This window comes from Chaetodon trifascialis, chromosome 16 (genome assembly GCF_039877785.1).
Source record: "Chaetodon trifascialis isolate fChaTrf1 chromosome 16, fChaTrf1.hap1, whole genome shotgun sequence".
Taxonomy (NCBI): Eukaryota; Metazoa; Chordata; class Actinopteri; order Chaetodontiformes; family Chaetodontidae; genus Chaetodon; species Chaetodon trifascialis.
The window spans coordinates 25,158,080-25,175,444 of NC_092071.1; the positions used below are offsets into that span (position 1 = coordinate 25,158,080).

The 17,365-nt window shown below is 43.4% G+C and overlaps 1 protein-coding gene across 1 annotated transcript in view; it reads right to left on the reverse strand.

Annotated features, from left to right (window-relative positions):
- Positions 1 to 330: 330 nt before the first annotated feature.
- LOC139344714 (CXADR-like membrane protein) overlaps positions 331 to 17,365 on the reverse strand; it is a 106,971-nt gene continuing 89,936 nt past the window's right edge. The window contains exons 4-7 of the mRNA XM_070983064.1: positions 7,035 to 7,202; positions 6,584 to 6,706; positions 2,025 to 2,166; positions 331 to 1,223 (exon numbers count right to left, since the gene is read on the reverse strand). Coding sequence (XP_070839165.1) covers positions 848 to 1,223; positions 2,025 to 2,166; positions 6,584 to 6,706; positions 7,035 to 7,202 — 809 coding nt within the window. The 3' untranslated portion in view covers positions 331 to 847. The remainder of the gene's footprint in view (positions 1,224 to 2,024; positions 2,167 to 6,583; positions 6,707 to 7,034; positions 7,203 to 17,365) is intronic.

Here is a 17,365-nt window from a genome sequence, read left to right on the forward strand (position 1 = left end):
CAGCCAAACTCAGACAGCTAAGGTTGGCAAAGGAAGAGGCCTTCAGGAGTGGGGACAAGGACAGATTCAAAGAGTCAAAGTACAAGTTTAGCAAGGCGGTGAAAGAGGCTAAACGACTGTACTCTGAGAAGCTCCTTTGTGTAAGTCTATGTGTAAAATCATACTTGGCAATAAAGGCTTTTCTGATTCTGATTAAACTATTGAAAGTGGAAAGTTGTGCACATCTACACGTGGGCACATCTATACTATTTTTCATTTGGCACGGAGGAAGCAGAGACAAAGTAAGTCCATGTTGCAGTGTGTGACAAAGGTATTGATGAATATGTGAAGTGCCTACATAAAATCTGACTGTACAACCAAAGCCATTCATTTTATTTATATACTGTAACAATGTAAAATTAAACTACTCTCATGAGTTCAGTCATAAGTGCAAGGTATTTGGATTTGCAGCAGGTGTGAAGTGATGTATGTAGGAAGGTCTGTTGCATTGTTGCATTGCTTAAAACGTAGACATGAGTATTCCCTTTTTTCCTATTACCTTATTAACTACTTTAACCTCTTTAGCTCTATCTGTGAGCATTCTGCTATCTTCTGTAAAAAGAATAAGGAAGCCATGGAATTTCTTCATTGTATCCAGAGTTCATCTGGCTCACTCTTTTGACTTCACCTCAGCCCATTCACTCCCTGGTTTGTGCAATCCTCTCCTTCCAACCAATAAGCATCCAACTGCTGTTTCTGTTTCAGCACTATGTATAGACAATATAACTGGGTCTTTATCAAAATCTAACACTTGGTTGCCAAGTCCTGAGGTTGCCTTGGTCATCTTGTATGTGTGATTACATCTATTCTACACAGTCTGGAAGGCCTTGGTTTGGGCAGGGATCATAACAGGAGTGGCCCCCATGCGGGTCAAATTGCCAGGACTCAGTTTAGGGGCAGGACTGGGCTTGGAGTTTGAGCTTGATACGTAGATTGGTGTTGGATGGAGTTCAGGAGTCTTGGGAACTGTCTGAATGTAGCCAGGTGGAGATTGAGGGAAGTTGGAGACTTGACAGTTTTCCTTGAGGGCTGCCACAGCTGAAACACAAGCTTGTTGGCCTCTAGACCCCATGTTGTGCACCATGGACTGGGTAGAGGAGGTGCCTGAGCGAGAGCTGCCAGAGCGGGATGAAGAGAGGGAGTTGGGCTTCATTAGTTTGGCTTTGGGAGCCTCTGCATCCTCCCTGAAATTAACACATGATTGAATGATTTCAAGAATGCTCTCAACAGATGGAAAGAGCATTTACAAACAGAATGAAATTGAATTTAGCCTGGACAAAATATTAACCCTGCAAAGATAAAGTCAAATTCATTTTGAGGAAAGTGGATGTTAGCTTTTAGTTATATCCCGTAAATGCATGCAAAATCTCAAATTATGTTTGTAACTACATAGCTGGAGACAACAAGGCATTTTTACTTTCAACCCTCTTTCTTGCTCTGTCACTGGCTTCGATTATTGATAGGAAGCAATCCCAACCAGCCTGCATAATTCACCTTGACACTTAAAAACTGCGAACAGTATAGTTGTTTTTGTGTAAAAACAAACAAATAACCAAGTGAAAAGAAAAAAATGTACTATTGTGACAAATAGTGTCAGCACTTCAAGCATTCACACAACTGTTCGAAGTGGATGGCCACCCACCCAGAGCTATATTGTTGTGATTTGGTGCTATGTTGTTGTGATTTGGTGCTATATAAATAAAACTGAATTGAATTCATTTAGGGAGTAATTTTTTAATTCTGATGCAACTTCTGGGGCATTATTTGGATCAGTGGGGAGTCCTACAGTTGAATGCTTCAAATGTACTTTGATGATATTATTGCAAAGTGATGTGGGAGTATAAGACATTAACTTCTGAAGATGGTACTGTATATTTGGTACAGACATTGCTACCTTACTTTATCATGACTTTAACAGTTCAGGTTGGTGTTATGACTGCATTTCTGGTTATGACTGGCAGAGAAAGTTTCTCTCCACTGTATACCTGATTTCATTTGGGGTCTCTTCGTCTTCATACTTTTTCATTCCCTTTTTGTGGAACACCAACCAGATGATGAGTACGATGATGAGGACTCCAAATGACACGCCAACCACTGCCCCTGCTACCACACCGATTCCTCTTAAATCTACTCATAAGAACAGACAAACATACACACACACACACACACACACACACACACACACACACACACACACACACACACACACACACAATGTTACTTAAAGCAGGGAAAAAAAGTATTGAATGTGTCAATATTTTTGTCAGTAAATATAGTTCTAACGGGGCTATTGAAATCATTTATTCACCAGGTGTCAGTAACAACCCAAGTAATCCACAAATACAAAGAAATCAAAACAAATAACTCCATAAATTAAGTTATGTGTCACACAAGAAACATCTCACAATGAGTAAACGCAAAGAGCTCTCGCAAGATCTTGCAAAGCTCCTTGTTGCAAAACATAGTGATGGCATTGGTTACAGACGAATTTCTAAACTTCTTAACATTCCAGTGAGCACTGTTGGGGCCATTATCTGGAAGAGGAAAAAACATCATTTCACCTTAAATGAGGAAAAAAAAAAAAGAGGAGTCCAAAGAATAATGTGAAGAGTTGTCCAAGAGCCAAGGACCACTCGTGGAGAGCTTCAGAATTACTTGGAGTCAGCAGGTATACTTGTCTCAAAGAACACAATAAGTAATGCACTCAACCGCCATGGCCTCTATGCACGCTCACCACACAAGACTCCACTAATGAAGAAGAAACATTGTGAAGCTTGTTTAAAGTTTACTGCACAACATTTGGACGAGCCGATGAAAACATAGTCTGGTCAGATGAGACCAAAATTGAATTTTTTGGATGTCACAGCACATACCATGTTTGGAGGAGAAATGATACTGCCCATCACCCCCAAAACACCATACCAACAGTGAAGTTTGGAGGTGGGAACATCATGGTGTGGGGTTGTTTTTCAGCACATGGTATTGGCAAACTTCATATAATTGAACATAGGATGGACATTTCAGCAAGACAATGATCCCACACAGCCAATGAAACTCATCTGGTTTCATAGAAAGAAAATAAAGCTGCTACAGTGGCCCAGTCAATCCCCCGACTTAAATCTAATTGAAAATCTATGAAAAGAACTCAAGACCAGAATTCATAGAAGAGGCCCCTTCAAGACTTGAAGAGAGTTTGCGTGGAAGAATGGACCGACATCACACCTGAGAAATGTATGTGACTAGTTTCTTCATACAGGAGGTGTCTTGAAGCTGTCATTACCAACAAAGTCTTTTCTACCAAGTATTAAATCATTTTCAGTTTGCTTGTTCAATACTCCTTGCTGTGTCATTCCACTTTATTTCACATAACTTAATTTATGGAGTTACTTGTTTTGATTTCTGGATTACTTGGGCTGTTACTGACATCTGGTGAACAATTCATTTCAATAGCCCCATTAGAAATATGTTTACTGACAAAAATGTTGATGTGTTCAATACTTATTTTCCCCGCTGTATGTGTAGATTCTATCAGTATAGACGTATTTCTATAAGAGATGTCGCTATTGGGTTTATCGCAGTGAATATGTGCTGTCGTGAAGATTTTCTTTCATTGTACAGTTGCCTCTCTGACACATTCATGTACAGTAAATGACACCGTCAGTACATGAGCTCAGCTCCCATATGGCAGTATTTTCTTTGTCTAATGCTGGTGGAGCAGGAGCCTAAGTCTTAAAGGGGTACACCTACACTCATAGAAGGAGCAATACAAATCTTCACCCCTTAAGAGCTTTTGTTATTGAGTTAATGGTAAATTTTCAATACCCACTCTGACATCAAGGTCCACAAGTAGATGCACCAGTTCAGAACGGTGTTAACGTGAAGCATAATTAAACAGGGGGGCACCAGCTGTGTCACCGATAACACCATGTCAGCCCTTGGTGAAAAAAAGTGGGCCTGGTAATAATACGTTCCCTCCACGCAGCCGCTGCAGAAGGGTGGGATGATGGTGACATACTGTAACGGTCCCAATATGGTCCACTAATCCAGTTTTCCCTTTCCCTCAGAGCACCAATCAGGTGAAATCTTCCAGTATGCAAAGCTTTGAAGACACAGGCATTTCAACCCATTCACATGCTCATACACCATATCTTGTATTTCTCACGCAGAGAAATTACCAGGATAGCGCCCATCAAGTTGCGCCACTATTTTTTATAACAGTGCAACAGGTAGAGGAATTAGTGATGTGTCGGTCGTGAACAAAACTGCTGTTCAAAGAGCCAGCTCTTTGAAATGAACGATCGGAGCTGGCTGGGAGCCGAGTGGGAGCCGCTTAGTTTTTTGTGTTTTTTTCACTCAACTTTTTTTCCCTTTCTTTTCAAGCTGTACATGATTCATCAACTACATGATGTGTGGTGGCTTCTGTGTGTCGGAGCAGGAGGGGGAGAGGTGGGGGTTACAGACACAACGCACGCACGCACGCACACACGCACACATACGCCTGCACTAAGAAATGCTGAATTGAATAAATATTTTTATTTGTACGAATTTATGTTGTCATTTATCAGATCAGACCCCCGTCCCCACCCCAACCCTCACCGCTGCCGCCAAAATCTCACTCTGACCTCAGTTCAAAACTTGAGAGCCCTGTGTTCGTCTTTCTTCAATTCGTACAACAATATCAGTTTTGTGTTTAACTAAACCAAGTTTCACACTGAGTAAATAGATTGAGTAAATTGAGACTACATTTTCATTATATTTCAATAAATACACTTTTTGTGACATTTTTGTTTGGTGGTGTGCCTTCTGATTTTTCTAATGTAAAATATGTGCCGTGGCTCCAAAAGGGTTGGGAAACACTGGACTAATCCAAGATGATGGTATTAGAGGCATGTCGTCTGGTATGTATATCAAAGAGTCAGAGCTGCAAGGCATCATCTGCCATCTAGTACTGGAGTAATGGAGCACTGAATGGGAGTTATACAGAAGGACGCAGACAAATTGTACAGACACAGAGAAGCCCAAGATGCTGCTGCACAGATGTCTGCCATTGTCATCTCTCTAAGGAAGGTCGCCCTGCAGAGGCTCCACTCCCTCTGCACTGTAGGCCTGAGTGATAGCATCACACAGCCAGTGAGACGGACAATGTTTTGACATAACCATGCCATATCAATGCCCTCTGAAATGAATGGACATCTGCTGTATCTTTCTGCACTCTGGACACAGTCTGTGAGACACCTCTTTCACCTCATTTCTTTGAGTCAGGGGAAGGACCATGTGAGGGAAATAATTGGGACATTAGGGCTAGTAGGAGTTTGGATAACATCTTTAGAGAGATTTAGGCAATTGTCTCGAAAAGGGGATTTTAGCACATCCAGTCTCACTTGGGACAGCATTGATCTTGTGGTGGAGTTCATTTTCAAACCAAGGTAAAGTAATGACTGGATGGGAAGCAAACAACTCCTTTGCCATTTTATGGTGGAAATCAATCTTTGCAGATCCTCATTGTGAGGATGGCAGCTTTCTCCTGGGAGGGGGCCATAAGGATCAGGTCAAAGTAGAACAAAACCAGCACCATTTGAGACATGTGCAGCAAAATATTTCTCTACATCATAATCTGTTATGCCATAATCTTGGATGAGAGTCATGGCAGTTGTCATAGCCTTCCCAATGTCAGTTGCAAGCTGCTGCGAAAGAGCCCTGGGCATAGTTGCCCATAGCTAAGGACTGCAGCGCTCTGCTGTTCTGAGCTTCAGCAATCTGAGCATTACACTGTGAAAGGTTGGCGAGGTGATCTTGTAAACTTGATCCAGAGAAGTCAGTTGAGAGAGGCTCTGCATGCTGAAGTAGGCTGCAATGGGAAGAAGAATAGCAGCTAGGCTTTGCTCTAGTTGTGGGACTGCCAGCAGGATATAGTTGGTTTGACAGGCAGGACACTAGCGGACAGCTTCAGAGCTCAGCTGAGTCTCTTTGTCTTCACTTCTGTTCTTCACTTGGTGACTGCTTGACACTGAAGAACACTTGGGCCAGAGCTTAGGTCCTAATGGTTTATATACTGTACCTGAGGACCTGAGAGAGGCATCAATTTATACAGCATACATTAATACAGCATACATTACATTTGGCAGGTTGGCTCTGTTCTGGGACCTCCCTGCTCTTCCATGTGCCGACATGGAATGGCCATAAGCAGGAAGGGCAGCAGCAAAGTCCCCCAAAACATCCATACTGGCAAAACGTCTGTTACTTTCACGCATTTGTGTGAAAAGCTTGAAGCAGAAAGAACACCTCTCTGCTCTTCCATAAGGCTACATTCAACAGCCACCATTGCATTTTAATTAACTGAATTTTAATACTACATCTCAAACCTTAATGTGATGATTTCACTATTGGACTACAGGTAGTGTGTGTGTGAAAATCATTTGTGAGATTTGCAATGCTGTGAGAAAAAGTGTGTAGAGTAAGCGGCTTTCTTTTCTGAATCAGAAATTGCCCAATATTATGCCCATTTTGCAAGATGTTAAGTGTTCAGCAAGAGTTTTATACTCACAGTGCATCTTGATCTCCACTGTGCAGGTTGCCTCTCCCACATCATTGCTGGCTGTGCATTTATAGACTCCGGTGCTGTCCTTGGTCAAGTTCCTCAATGTCACAATCTCTGGATGTTTCAAATCTGCACCAACAAAGACAATGAGGACAGTGTGTCCTTGTCCTATGGTTTCACATAGACAAAATTGTACTGAATTAAATGTTTTTACTGTTGAGTTAACAGAAACCACAAAGCAGTTGTGATGGGCTGTTCAATGCATATTATTTTATTAGATTATTGGGGCTATATGTGCATATATGAGTTGTGTTATTTTTTTTATTTTTGCTGTAGCATCTCGTTTGTATTGATTTTTAGATTTTAAATTAAAATGTATTGGTATCAAAGTAAAAAAAAAAAAAGGCTTGGTTTAACTGACAAGCAGACATACATTCCAGTATGTGACTGGGCGTACCTATCTGGGCCAGTGGAGGCAGCTTGCCAGCATACTTGCCCTTGTCCAGTACTCTCTCCCATTTGTAGTGTATGGGATCAGAGCCATCAGTAGACTTGCAGCTCATCTTAACATCACCACCCTCGAACAGTTTGCCCTCCATCCAGCACTGCGGCTTGGATGGCTTCACTGTGGATAGACAAATTGAAAACAAACATAATTATCAGACAGAGACATCTTTACATGTTGTTTCCTGACATGCTTAGTTTACTGACTTGATGCTCTCCACAGGCTAATCTTAGGGAATGAAGCATTAAGATTAAGATTAAGATTAAGATTAAGATTTACTTTTATTAATCACTGCACACATGTTACAGGGAGGAGAGTGCACACACAATTATTCTCTCCGCTTTTGACCCATCTTGGTCCGTCATTCCTCTGCTGCAGACCAGGAGTGGAGGACTGCCAGCCGCCAGCCAACACCAGTGCCCGCGCCGAAATCACAATGATTTCATTAGCAGTCACCTGTGTCACAGTTCAGAATAGCCTGATGGTAATTTGACTGACCCAGCATTTACTGCTGCTGTAAATGTCTGAAACACATCCAATAAATAGGAAACACATTTTATGTAAAGCACAGCAGAAGATGCTGCACTTAATTATTAATGCTTGTTATGATCTGATCATTTAAAGAACCCAAAATGCCACACTGGGGCAGACAGAACAGAAGACCAGAGAAAGTTAAGTTTTTAATCTTCCAAGAATGTGCAAACAGACAAATCTAAACAAATCACAGAACTTGGAAAAACCAGAGGAGTGTCGAATCCAATCCTCATGTGAGATGCAGACCATGCAAGGTATGAACAGAGACAGATGGGGATTAAGCACCTGAGCACAAAGACAAATGAGTCAGGAAAGCAGGGAGCAGACAAGCAAAACAAATATCAAAAACAAGTTAGAATTTCTTTTGAGTTTGTTCATAACCACCACACAGATGAACTGGCGATTTGATGAATAGTGGGTGAGGCACTGGTGCTTATTGGGAGCAGGTGAGTCTTGATTGCATGATTGTGAGCAGCTGTGCTCAGGAGAGGAGGAGGCCAAGCCCAACCTGTCAGCTACACTGTGACAGACAAGGGAGAGACAGAGGGAGAGGGGAAACACCTGACACAAAGGGAAAAAGGACGGGAACTACAGATCCCCACAGTACCCCCTTAATGGGAGCCTCGTGGCGACCCACCAGGTTTCTTTCACCACGTGATTGTCAAGAATCAGGTTGCAGGGTACCCATGACCTGTCTTCAAGACTGTAGCTCTCTGAGTCCACAAGATATTTTAGTCCTCTGTGACAGCAGCATACATCCATGAGACACTGCAGCGTGTAAGCAGGTTGGTTATCAATCAGTCGGGCAGGAGGAGGGGGTCTGGCCACAAGGCAGAACTGACTAGAGGAGACAGGTTTGAGCTGGGAAATATGAAAATCTGGCTGAATTCTCAAAGTGGGGGGAGGTTTCAGTTTTATTGCAGTGGGGTTAATGATGGAATCAACAGTGAATGGGTCAAAGAACCAGGGAGTTTCTTGGAGTCAGTTTTGAGGGGTATATTTTTGGAAGAAAGCTAAACTTTCTGACCTGATTTATATATAGGGGCCTCTGTGCCGTGGTGATCCGTTTATTTTCCTCCTCCTCTGACCGAAGCAATGCAGCATAAGCCTTCCCCCAGATCCCCCAACAATAGCGGAGGTGGAATTGGAAGGATGAGATGGATATCTCCTCCTCCTGGGACGGGAACAGAGACAGTAGGTATGCTCGAGAAGCCTTGAACGGGAAATAAGCCTGTATCAGAACTAGTGAGAGTTACGACCATATTTTACCCATGAGAGATGGGTAGACCAGGAAGTTGGTTTGGTGGTTGTGATGTACCTAAGGGCTGATTCCAGGACCTGATTAGTTTTTTCAGACTGGTAATCAGACTGTGAGTTTGGTGATGGAACCCGAGGACAGACTGACTGATGCTCCCAGTGCCTGGCAAAACTCCATCCAAACTCAGGAGATAAATTGTGGGCCTCTGTCAGAGACTTTATCTAATGGGATACAATGCAGTCTCTTGCAGTCTCAGTCGCTTTAACAGAGGGGAGTTTGGGCAGAGTGACAACGTCAGCGGTCTTGGAGAACCGATCAAGAATACTTAGTATGACTGTGTTACCTTGTGATGGAGGTAGTCCAGTGATGAAAGTGATTAAATCCAATGCGATGTGTGACCAGGGGTGGCCCAGGACAGACAATGGTCTGAGGAGACCGGCATTTGTTTTCCCCTGACTGCAAACTGAGCGACATACTCCTGGATGTCTACCCCCATCCTAGGCCACCAGGTGTGTCACTTGAGTACTCTTAAGGTTCAATTGGCACTGGGGTGGTAGGTGAACTGGGACATGTGGGCCAACTGCAGAATGGACAGAATCAGGCACAAACCCAGGTCCATTACCTGGGTCAGGTTGGAGTCGCTGGGCCTTTCTGACAACAGACTCAATCTCCCACATCACTGCTGCCACCACGCATGAAAAGGGAAGGATAGAATTGGATTTCCAACTGGTCTCATCAACACTGTGCTGTCGAAAGAGGCCATCAGGTTTAATATGTCTGGAACCAGGTCAGTAGATGAGAGCGAAGTTGAATCAGCTGAAGAAAAGGGATCACCATGCCTGGCTGAAGTCGTTTGGCTGACTAGATGTAGGAGAGGTTTTGATGATCAGTCCAGACCACACATGGTTGCTCAGAACCCTCATGCCACTCCTCCAACACCATTTTAACAGCTAGCAGTTTCCTGTCCTCTTGGCAGAGGTCAGTTTCCTGGAGAGGAAAGCACAGGGATGAAGTTTTGATCCGAGCCAGATTGTTGTGATAATACCACCCCTACCCCAGTGTCAGAGGCGTCCACTTCAACCACAATCTGGAGAGCAGCGTCAGGTTGGATGTGAATAATGTGAAAAAACCCTTGCAGCAGCCACCTCCAGAGACCAGGAAAAATGGAGTGGAAGGGGATGTTGGCCAGGTTAAGGGGGCCACCACCAAGCTGTAATCCCAAACAATTCAATTTCAATTCAGTTTTATTTATGTAGCATCAAATCACAACAGAAGTTGTTTCAGGACATTTTGCATATAGAGCTGGTACACACCAAACTCTTTTATCTACAGAGACCCAACAATTCCCTTATGAGTAAGCACTTGGCAATAGTGGCGAGGAAAAACTTCCTTTTAACAGGCAGAAACCTCAGGCAGAACCAGGCTCTGGGTGGGTGGCCATCTGCTTCGACCGATTGGGTGAGAGAGAGAGCGAGAGAGAGAGAGCGAGAGATAGACGGAGAGGTAAGACAAAAATGCAATCACAGTATCAGTGACAGTAGATGATAATAATGGAAGTATGATTAATAGTAGTAGCAGTTGAAGTGGATGTCAGGCTGGTCCAAGGCAAGCCTGAGCCAGCCCTGACTATAAGATTTATCAAAAAGGAAAGTTGTTTTTTTTTTTTTTTTTAATCTTTTATCTATTTGTTTATTTACATAAAATTTACTGAGAACATGAGGTCATCATGGGTATTACAGTTAAAAATCACAATATGTTTTTCCACATATATCACGATATCCTGTCATACTATTCAGTATGTGCATACACAAAACCATTTTTACCAGAGTTCAAAACATTTCTCCAACTCAAGTTTCAAAACAAAAGTAAGTCTCTCCATACAGTAAATATCTTTAATGATCCCATGCCTCCGATCCATTGTTGGAGAATCAACTTGCAACCATTTTCGGGTTATCTCTTTCCTACTGCTTGCTGGAAGTATCTTTAATAAGTATTTATCCTTGTGTTTCTGGAATTTTACCAAGATACAAGGTAACAAAAGAATACCATTATTTTATTTAACTCAGTAGCCACCTCCCTACAGTATAACTGGATTTTCGGACAGGCTCAAAAGACAGGGAAATGATTAGCCATAGAGGTTCTGCATTATCTCCAACAAAAAGCTTGGCTCTGTGTGCCTGTTTGCAATGCTGTTATTTTAGGACTTATAAAAAAATCTTACTACAATCTTCCAGCCGAACTCTCTCAATGATCTTGAGTTTGCAGTGGTCGCTTGTATCTCGCATATTTCCATCCAGGTCTCCTCTGATATTTGTGTTTCTGACTCCCTCTCCCATTTTTGTTTGATATACATTGTAGAGTGACTTTTAGAGGCTTGTATACTTCCATATATTCTTGAGACCAACTTTTTATTGTATGATTGTATTGTATCATAAAATATAGAAATCAAATTATATTCTTTCACCTCTTTAGTTTGTAATTTTTTTATTATAATAGTCTCTGACTTGCAAATATCTATAGAAGCCCTTCTTGTCCAAGCCAAATGTGTCTGAGTCTCGTAGCTCTGAAATTTACTGTTTCAGGTGAGGGAACAGAAAGACGTGATACATCTCTGACCCACTGTTTGAAGCCCCGATCCAATGTAGCAGGTTCAAATTCTGGATCATAGGCAACCCAGTTCAAGACCATAGCCTGTTTTTCTATTTTTAACTTCCTCAAAACCTTGAACCATATCTTAAGAGTGAATAAAATCCATTGATTCAAGCTGTTATAGTGTTTTTCAGCTTGACTTTTATTTCCTATTGTATTGGAGTTTTTATTTGTGTAATTTCCAGGGATTTCCATTTAGATTCATAATTTGGAGCACACCAGTATGCCAAGGGTTTCAATTGTGCAGCGAAGTAGTAATCCTGTAAGCATGGTAATGCTCTTTCTCCCTTCTCTTTTTTTAGGTGCATTGTCTTGATCTGGACCGTAGGTCTTCTACTGTTCCAAATGAACCTTGAAATCCATGCATTCCATTCATTTTGATCATGTCTTTTCTATTACTCATATCTAATCGGAGGAGGATCAATATAGAAATGTCAGATTTGATCTCTTTATTAATGAGGTCATAGTTGTTTTCAAAAGTTTTGACATGTCTTTAAGTTAGGTTTATTCCTGAATATTTTATTGTGAGCCAGTCACATTTAAAATTATATTTCCCTTTTGTATCTGGGTGGGGTGTATAATTAAATGTTATTGTAGAACTTTCCAGCAGTTAAAATCATTGCTGTATGTATATATAGAACGTACCTTAAGTAGTGGGTATATTTTGTGTTTACATTTCATATATGTTAATCAAACCAGGTTACTGTAATGTTGATTACTGTCTTATCTCTCATCTTATTTTGAGGTTTGTTTGATTATGATGTCCTAATCTCTGGTCTGTGTGGGTGGAGCACGCGCAGTTCATCAGAAAGCAGTTGACTAATGCCTTCGTTTCATTTCATTTAATTGATCGTCAGGACCTGCGCCTTGTCTGTAGGTGACTATAAGCTGGCATTGCTAGTGTATCAAAACATGAATAACTGTAAACTTTTGTTGGTTAATTCTGGGTTTTGTTTTTGTGTTTGCATTAAAGGTTTACAACCTAACTTTCAAGCTTGGGAGATATTCTTAGGGAGGATGCAGCAACGCCGCGATGGTCTTTTAATAGCCGTGCCTGCATTTAGCAGTTCCCATGGCTCCACTTACCTCACCATCCAGCTGTCAAAGCTGTGTCGACCTCGGTAAGAAAATCGCTGAGCTGGAGCAGAGGATTTCCACTCTCTACAAAATCCAGGAAGCTGAGAGACACCTGGGGCTTCATTTACAAAGGGTGCGTATGCACAAAAACTTGGTGTACGCTTTTTCACGGCAAAGTTCTGATGTATCAAGAGTGAAATGACCGTGGAGATTTGCGGTGCCTCACGCCAACTTAATGGCTGGCGTACGCACATTTCTACAGCTGTTAATCCTTTGGCGACATTAGAGGTGATGCTGGGATGTGCACATCAGAGACATATGAACATTTAACACTGATGAACAATTAACACACACGTGTCTGCAATTACATGAGTGAATATAAAAACATGCGCAAAGTGGTGCAAAAAATACCATTAAAAACAATGACTGCTTTAGCAGTATTAGAAGATATTGCAATATGACAGACAGAGACAGAGAGGGTTTACTGGCACATGATGACAACTGGCTCATCAGCCGGTTTAGGTGCCCAAGGGCAATCCTCCTGGAACTGTGCACAGAGCTGCGGCCGGCCTTGGAGCGCAACACAGAGAGGAGTCATGCGCTGCCTGTGCCCATACAGGTGCTGAACACAATGGGGTTCCTAGCAACCGGGGCATTCCAGAGGGAGCTGGCCAACCGATCGGGACTGTGCCAGTCAACCCTGAGCCAAGCCAGGCCAGCTGTGTGGGATGGAATTATTCGCATGTCAGGTATAGGTATATCAAATTCCCATACAATGCAGCTGAACAGGTCAACATTAAAGTGTAATTTGCAGTGAGAGCCAGTTTTCCAAATGTAATCGGAGCTATCGACTGCGCACACATTGCTATTAAAGCGCCATCACATGATGAATTTGTATACGTCAACAAGAAACATTTTCATTCATCAATGTACAGATCATATGTGATGCGCAAGTGCAATTAACCAACATTGTGGCGAGGTGGCCTGGTTCAACGCACGATTCATTCAGATACACCGAGCTCCTCTGTCTTTCTCTCCCTCTCCATCTGCACGCTTTCATGTCCTACCACGCCGTGTTACTAACTTAGCTCCTTCCCCGGAGTCTCTGTGCTTTGTCATCTTGCAGGTTCCCATGGACAGTGGCTGAATCTGGATTGTGGATTGCAGCTGCGTCTCCTGCCGTGGCCCTGCCTGACATCCATTGCAACTGCTACTACTGTTATTACATCCACTGTCACTGTTACTGTGACTGCATGTCTGTCTCTCTCTCTCTGTCTGTCCCACTCTCTCTTTCTTGCTCTCCCTCTCTAACCCAACCGGTTGAGGCAGATGGCCGCCCACCCAGAGCCTGGTTCTGCCTGAGGTTTCTGCCTGTTAAAAGGAAGTTTTTCCCCGCCACTGCCAAGTGCTTGCTCATGGGAGAATTGTTGGGTCTCTGCAGATAAAACAGCTCGGCCTGTACCAGCTCTGTATGGAAAGTGTCCTGAGACAACTTCTGTTGTGATGAATTGAATTGAGTAACAGCATGGTTGGGAACAGACTACAAGCTGGCACTGTGCGCGATGGATGGCTTCTTGATGAGTACATTTATTCGTGTAATTGTCCTAATATTAATCCCTGAGATGCGCATTCAGCATGTGCGCCCCCAAATTCTATCCCATCTTCACAGCATCATTACTAGTCAGTGGTTAAAGTTAGGGACTTGCTGTTTCTTGCTGGTTAAACTACAGCTTAAGATCTTTCTAACAAGCCCCTAATTGTCTCTGTGTGCAAATTACTCATGTTAATAACCCTGTGCGTAAAGTGTGAAATGTCTTAATCAGCCTCACCTTTTCCCCAGCGCACTTCTGCACTAATTTGCAACAATAGTGTGTGATCCATGTAAGTAGTGTATAAAATTAATGAATGGAAACTGTAAATCCAGTTTACTTTGTCTGCTTTCAATTGACCCCAGGCGACCATGGCTATCCACTTCAGAGCTGGCTGATGACCCCTCTCACCAACACTCAGACTGACCAAGAGCAGAGGTACAATGACCTCCATTCCCGCACTCGGTCAGTCGTTGAGAGGACAATAGGTCTGCTGAAGGGACGGTGGCGCTGCCTGGACAGGACTGGGGCTATGCTGCTGTACAGTTCCAAGAAGGTGTGCCGCATTGTGATGGCGTGCAGTGTCCTCCACAATGTGGCACACCGGCACGCCATACCACTGCCAGAGCAGCATATCCCCCCCCAGACGAACCAGAAGCTGGACCCATGAATTTGCATCCTACCCAGGAGGCTATTCAGGCCCGGCAACACTTGATTTCAACCATGTAAAAGAGGCAAGGACGCAGAATTCATTTATTCACCAATGCATTTATTGATTCACCAATATTTGTGTGGACGCCTATAAATTGATCTAGGTGATCATTTATGCCGCCTATTGCACTAATGATTTCTTGTTGGGACTCCAGCACAGCACGGGTGAAGACACGGCCAGTGGGGCGGACAGCAGCAGCTGCCGGTGGATGCGGCGCACTGGCACCGGAGACTGGGAATGCTGGAGGAATCCCCCGAGTCTGTGGCACGTGGCTGCGACTGCGTGCCCTCTTCTGTGTTTTAAAATAATAAACTGAGTAATCAAACATGAGTCAAAGTCTTTGATATGCTGCCATGTTTAAATTGAAATTCAAAAGTTTTCAAACCAAATAATGCCATATATACAGCATTTACGCATGAACCTCTATTTTGTAGGGCTGTGATTTTTCCTGTTGAGTGCTGAGGTAAGCGTATCATCTCACTTCCTGTTTCTGGTTGCTGCCTTGCCCTGTGTTCCCACCAAACGCGATGAAAATTATTGATTGCGCCTCAAATGAAATCGTGTCGCGCCAGACGCTCCAGTTTTGACACTGGTACAAAAACCCCTCGACCTGGCATTGCGTCGCGTGTCGAGCCCGTCCAACAGCAACATTTCTTCCGCCATTTCATTCTCTCGTTGACCGGAATGTGGTTTTAAGATTATTTTATGAGAGAAAGTAGAAGTTAAAACTTAAAATCTGTGGTTGATTCATCACGATAGCGCATAGTTTAAAATTTGCTCCAAAGTTTTCGGAGATGTGTCGTCCTACTAACAGACGAGCTGAGGTGGTGACGTCATCAAGTACGCTGCCATCCCAATTGCATGCAATGACAGTCCTGCGCTCTCCCGTCCTGGAGAGACTGTACTCCCAAATCGAACTTGCTCAGTCCGAACTGCAAAGTTCATAAGTCCGAACTTGGCATACTTGGTATTGAGAAACGGCTCATGGCTGAAATAACCACCATCGCTGCACTGTACCTGTACTGCACAAAGTAGTGCAGCTATTGTTGAATGAACCAGACAAGTATGCTAGTAAAGCAAGCTATGCTAACTGGGGCTATGCTACGCTGAACTGTCATAAAGCTCTGGGTGAGCGGTGACGGCAACGATGAGCATCTCCCCCATTGTTTCTGGCAGTTTCATTTTGCGAGGGAATACCAGGACGTCAGCACGTCAATGACGATCTCAACGCTGATAGGCTGTCGCAGCGCATCTTCACTCGAATCTGCCGCAAAAGTTCAATTATTTCAACTCGAGCGATGAAGTGATGACGCGATGGGGCGACGCGATGAGAGCGATTTTCAGGGCCAACGCGTCCATTGCGCCGGCTCTGCACCATGGAAACCAAACCATTAGCTGTAGTTAGCCAGGCCCCCGTAGCCGGTGCAGACCGACCAAGTGCAACTCTGGCTAGCTGTCCCTCGACAGCTCCCGAGCAGCTGGGAAACCAGGGAGGCTGGGTGACTGTTCGAAGGAAGCATAGTCCCAAGCTGAAGCCCACGGGTCACCACCAACCGCTTCCTGTTTCTAACAGGTTCTCCCCACTCAGGTTCTCCCAGCGACACACCCGCTGAGAAACCAACTCTGATTATTGCCAGCTCCATTTTGAGAAACGTGAAGTTAGCGACACCAGCGACCATGCCTGCTGGGGCCAGAGCAGGCAACGTCGAATCAAATTTGAAACTGCTGGCTAAGGATAAGCGTAAATACCGTAAGATTGTTATTCACGTCGGCGGTAATGACACCCGGTTACACCAATCAATGTGGAATCGGTGTGTACATATGCTAAAACAATGTCGGACTCTGTAGTTTTCTCTGGACCCCTGCCAAATCTGACCAGTGATGACATGTTTAGCCGCATGTCATCATTCAATCGCTGGCTGTCGAGGTGGTGTCCAGCAAACGGTGTGGGCTTCATTGATAATTGGCAGACTTTCTGGGGAAGACCTGGTCTGATTAGGAGAGACGGCATCCATCCCACTTTGGAGGGAGCAGCTCTCATCTCTAAAAATCTGACCGATTTTATTTATGAACCTAACCCCTGACAACTCAGAGTTGAGACCAGGAGGCAGAGCTGCAGTCCTACACACTTCTCTGTGCCTCCATTAGAGCAGTTACCCACCCAACACTCCATAGAGACTGTGTCTGCCCTCCGACCACGTAAACTAAGTAAACCAAAAGTACAGAGAAGAGGAGTTAAACATAAGAATCTAATTAAAATTAAAACAACCACTGCAATAGTACAACAAGATAGGAGAACTAAATGTGGACTCCTTAACATCAGATCTCTGTCCTCTAAAGCCGTTCTAGTAAATGAGTTAATATCAGACCATAATATTGATTTATTTTGTCTGACTGAAACCTGGCTGTGTCCTGAAGAGTATGTGAGCCTAAATGAAGCTACTCCTCCTAGCATTATTAATAC